Below are 5355 nucleotides of genomic sequence, written 5' to 3' on the forward strand. Positions count from 1 at the left end.
TCAAATATGTACAATAACCTGATTCTAAGGACTGGTAGTAGTGAATGTTGACCGAATTTAACGGAGCAATGCACAGGTGGATGCTAGATCATGAAGGAATCTCTGGATCGTGGCCTCTGGCTGGACACGATAGAAGAAGAACCCAGTCCCGAATCAAAGACCATCAAAATCTGCTTGCAAAGGCCCTCAAAACACCTGGAATGCGATCAGCCATGCAAAACAAAAAATAGAGTAAACATGTCTGATGAAGTCATGCAAAGCAGTTTTGTGGTTATCCCCCTTGATACAGTAACGAACACAGTTGTGTTTTTTAGAGGCGTCACAATAAAAGATTAAAAAGGATCCGATCGACTTCCACACATTTTTTTGAGTTCTTTGTCTTCTTGTCAAAAGTCATCGACCTTTTGATTTTATTTCATCTTCATCGAGTCATTTTAAATCCAGTTGTCCCTTTCTTGGTCGGTTCGAGATGATCTGTTTCAGAGTGTACCACAAGGCACCTGAGAGAAAGTGGGAATTTCTCTCTCTTGGCAACATGTTGCGTCTGAAGTTTTTTTTTCATTACATTTACAAGCTGCCAATGCTGTCTCAGAATGGGTTTGTGAGTCCCGCGAAAGATGTCACAAATTTCATTACAAACCACAAGGGGAAAATAGAACATGGTCGAAATGGGCGGTAGGGCTGTTGTCCACAATCGGGCATGGGGTTGAATCGCCCAATCAAGCATTAATAGTCATCGTAGGAGTTGAGATCAGTGAAGTATGCGTTGGTATATGTCTTCCCGGCAAGCTGAGGGTTGAAGTACTTATTTCGTTCCTCCAGAATCAAATTGTTCTTGTTGAAGGCCTGTGGATAAAAGGTGGGCGGGGAGGGAGAAGAGAAAGAGAGAGGAATCAGTCTCGACTTCTTTGTTAGACAGGGATAAAGTGATTATTCAGCCCAGATGGCAAGGTAAAACAAATCCATCTAACAGGGGCGGGGAAAAAAAGCCTTTGGATCTTTTTGGAGCGACAGCAACACAAATCAATTGGAGGCCAAGCTCCATGAGCAAAACATACATTTCACAGAGCAAGGTCAAAGCATTAGCGAACAGGCTGAAAAATAAAATAAAAAATGATAACGACTACGGGGCGAAAGATAATTTTGATGAGCACCCATACGCTCACCTCTGTCATCTCTAATACGTAGCATCAGCAGCTTTTATGGCTCTCGGATTGCTGGCCCTCGAGGACACAATAAGCCATAAAATCAATCAATAGAGAGTAATTCTGGTCTATTAAACAATGAGGAAGAGCCATGGGGGCAACTCTAGGTTACTATATGATGTGGTGAACATAGAAAGAGGTCCTGAGGCCCTGCTTGATACGACATCAGCAATTTGGAAAATGGATGCGTGCATCCATTCTATGTGCAGCCAAAACCCTTCGCGGGGAGGCATAATTCAACACTTGATGATACTGCACTTCCTTTCTGCTACCTCATGCTACTGTCCAAAACCGTTTACTTTTCAGTGTAAAAACTAAAAAAGTGGTTAAATATTAATAATACCCACAGTTACACTTAACCACTTGCTAGCTGATGTCCCTGTTGTGGGCAAGTCATAAATAAAATGTAATCTATCTATCTATCTATCTATCTATCTATCTATCTATCTATCTATCGAGAGAGAGAGAGAGAGAGAGAGAGAGAGAGAGAGAGAGAGAGAGAGAGAGCATGCACACACACACACACACACACACACACACACACACACACACACACACACACACACACACACACACACACACACACACACACACACACACACAGAGCTGTGTCCTAAAGGCCAAATAAATAAATGTGTGATTAATTGCAATTAACTTAAGTAATCGCGATTAACATAACAGTGAGTTAATTGCGATTAATCGAGTTAACTTTGACAGCCCTAACAAAACAAAAGATGTTTCATATGATCTGTTTCTAAACAATTAAGTGATTAAGAAACAAAGGGAATTGTGATCAACACTGCTCTAAAAGGCAGCCTTGAAGTGGTTGTGTAGCTCTGCTCTGCAGGTGGCCCCTCAGATGCATTTAAACAGCTGTGCTAAGATGCCTTTTTGCACCATCTCCTTTATCTCCTAGTCTTAACACCTCTCTAATTGGCTGAAGACTGATTGCTCGGCGCGGTAAACAAAATCTGCCTTAACAGCGGGGCGACGTTACGGATAAGAGATATCACAGAGAGGAGCATAAAGAAAGAAAAAAAATCACAATGAACTTTCATTCTCAACGCTTACGTAAAAAGAAAACCCAAGAACAACAACAAGAAGAAGGCGTAACGCACAAGGACGAACCAAAGAGCTAAAGAAAATCAACAAAGCACGTGCAAATGGAAACGTGGTGAGAAAGAGATGAGAGGAATACACTGCCTTCTCGCAAGCCTAAAAAGCAGGGGTTCCCAACCTTTTCTGGATCAGGGCCCACTGGAAAATGTGGAGAGCGTTCACGGAACGCCCATTTCACCACTTAACGCTGCTGCTCTGTTAAAGGTGATACACCATGCATTTAAAAAGTATTTATGTCATATTGTTCATGTCCCAATTCCCAAAAACGTTTTTCAAAAGGTTTGAGGCTAAATTACCACTCCTGAATAGAGAGCCTCTCTCATTTTGAATGGCTCTCAGAGCATTTCAGCTGCAGTACCACCTTTGGCCTGAACTGCGCCACCCCCCCCAAAATCCTTTTGAAAAAAACATTTATTTTTTATTTTTTATGATGACATCACAATCGGCAGATGACGCCACAATCGGCAGCAAATCTGGATAGCCTGTTTTGAGAACCCGTGGGATACTTTTAACCTTCGCCTTCTCAAAACCAGAGAAAGACACAACGGTCAGAAATGGGACTTTGTGAGGATAGAAGGTGCTAGTGGGACCCCAAAAAAAGGTTTTAAAATAGGAAAAGTGAAATTTCATGGTGTATCACCTTTAAGTGGTCAGATGAGTGGGCCGCGTGAACTTTCAGAGCATGTTTAGTTTTACGATCAATCAATGGATAGTGTTCCGGCTTGGATCAGTGGAACTAACACAGTATACTTCAAGTTCCTATTTATTTGCATCACAATTAAAACTCATTTTCAAGATTTTAAATAAAAAAAATATATATGAAATTTTTCCTATTAATCACCAGTGGTCCCTGGCCCACAGGTTGAGAACCACTGGCCCAAAAGGATGTGGGGTGGGGGTGGTGGTTGGGGGGAGTCCTAAAGGATGGAGGGATGTAAATCAGGGGTTCTCAAACCTTTTTAGACCGGGACCCCCAAAATAAACATGTTTGAACTGGGGACCCCCACCCTGACAAGCACTTGGAATTGTAGGTATTACATTTAATGTGACTTGGTTCCATAGATAAATATTGTGAAAATAGCAGATCTACATGCTCACAACGCCTCGCGTCGCAAGGCGTTGTGAGCATGTAGATCGTCTATTTTCACAATGTTCGCCTCTTGCTTACTTAATATTTGACAGTTTGGCCAGTTTGGTATTAAAACGGTCTTGAAAGTCCTTAAATTGCCACTTTATAAATGTGCAGATACCCTGTATACACTTATACTGTGTGTCGGTTTGTTTACCATTGAGTGAGAAAAAGAAAATACATCAAGCTAATCATCTGGGGACCCCGCAAAATAATTTGGGGTCGCGACTCCAAGTTTGAGAACCACTGATGTGGATAAAAGAGAAACTACAGTCCGTGCTCCCCACCTGCCACACACCGGAAGTGCCACGGGAGGTGGGAGGGGCGCGTTGGGGAGGAAGAGGAGGAGGAGGAGGAGAAGGAGGGAGAGTACTGCGGTGGGATCGAGAGGCTGTTGGGGGGGATCAAGAGGCGGGCTGTTGTAGAGGTCAGAGGTGTCAGTGGTTAGTAGAAAATCTCCAGGCCACGCACGGACACCCCCATGTTAGCGGAGAGATGCTGGCGCATGCCGGGGTCGTCCAGAGGCAAGAGGACCGACACGTCTGGCTGCAAGGAGGAGGAGGAGAGGAACGGGTGCAACAGTCATCCTCAGAGGAGCCACTACTAGACCACATTCACCAGGCGGCCATGTTTGTGTTTTGCGTTGGAAAAACTGGGGTGGCAACGGGGTGGCATATCATTGACCTCTTATGGCATTACATTTAATTATTTTTAATTTTGAGGCTTTTTTTCATGTTTCAATTACACACACAAAAACCTGAACTTTCAACATTCAGTGTTTTTTCTTTAATCTGTAATTTTTTTAATTACTAGGCTCAGAAAAGTGAGTTAATTTGCCTCTGGACGTACGCATCATCATCCAGGGTGTGGTTGTAGGGGAGGGTGAACTCAACAACCAAAGTGGTGAATGGTAAATGGTAATTGGTGCATTGGACCGATGCAAACACAACGTAAAGTAACAGCAAAGGTAACACCTTTGCTGTTACTTTACATTGTGTTTGCACAACCACACCCTCCCCTGGATGATGATGCGTACGTCCAGAGACTTAATGAACTCACCTTTCTGAGACTAATTATTCAAAAAACTACAGATTACAGAAAAAACACCGATAGTAAGGGGAACATAAGAAAATCTGCAAAGTAAATCGTTACCAAGAAATTTCTTCAACAATGTGTTTCTAAAGGTGTGTAATAATATGTACTAAAAGGTTGAAATTCAACTCCCAGGGGAAACCTAATAACAAAAATGATTCGTTCCATGGGCTACAAATGGCCCCTACAAAATGGTGAAAAGTGATGATTCATCACTAAACCATCATTTTGTGGATCCGATTTTAGCCCAAGGAATGTTTTTCGTGCAAAACAAATGCTTGCAATGGATTCAGCATCATGAAAAACCCCTAGTTTGACCCCTCACATGTTACTTAAAGCAGATTTATTTTTTGTATTTTTTTCCTGTATATTAAATTAATGGGACACAAACACAAATCAGTTTTTTTATGAGGTTTCCCCCGGGAGTTGAATTTCAACCTTTTAGTACGTATTATTACACACCTTTAGAAACACATTGGTGAAGAAATTTCTTGGTAACGATTTACTTCGCAGATTGGTCAAATATCTTATAAAATCCCCTTACTATGAATGTTGAAAGGTCATTTTTTTGTGTGTAATTGAGGTCAGGAAACATGATGATGTCATAAGACCTTTAATGGCAAGATGGCCACCGTGTGAATATGGTCTATAGACCACCAAAGTCTGGCGTCACTGCCGCTCGAGGGGGCGCTATCCCCCAAGTATCCCCCATCCCCCTTTGTTCCCATTGTTATTTTTTGTGTTGAAACCCCCAGGGATAATATAAGAACTGGGTTCCAAAAATGGATTCGAAGCATTGACCTAAGGTGG

General features: G+C 42.2%; 1 protein-coding gene across 1 annotated transcript in view; it reads right to left on the bottom strand.

The window, feature by feature from the left end:
• Positions 1 to 726: 726 nt before the first annotated feature.
• sema5a (sema domain, seven thrombospondin repeats (type 1 and type 1-like), transmembrane domain (TM) and short cytoplasmic domain, (semaphorin) 5A) overlaps positions 727 to 5355 on the bottom strand; it is a gene marked incomplete at both ends in the record, with an annotated part of 185754 nt that continues 181125 nt past the window's right edge. Inside the window, one exon of the mRNA XM_080752100.1 lies at positions 727 to 846. Coding sequence (XP_080608226.1) covers positions 727 to 846 — 120 coding nt within the window. The remainder of the gene's footprint in view (positions 847 to 5355) is intronic.

This window comes from Nannobrachium achirus (assembly GCF_963921795.1).
Source record: "Nannobrachium achirus genome assembly, chromosome: 21".
NCBI lineage: Eukaryota > Metazoa > Chordata > Actinopteri > Myctophiformes > Myctophidae > Nannobrachium > Nannobrachium achirus.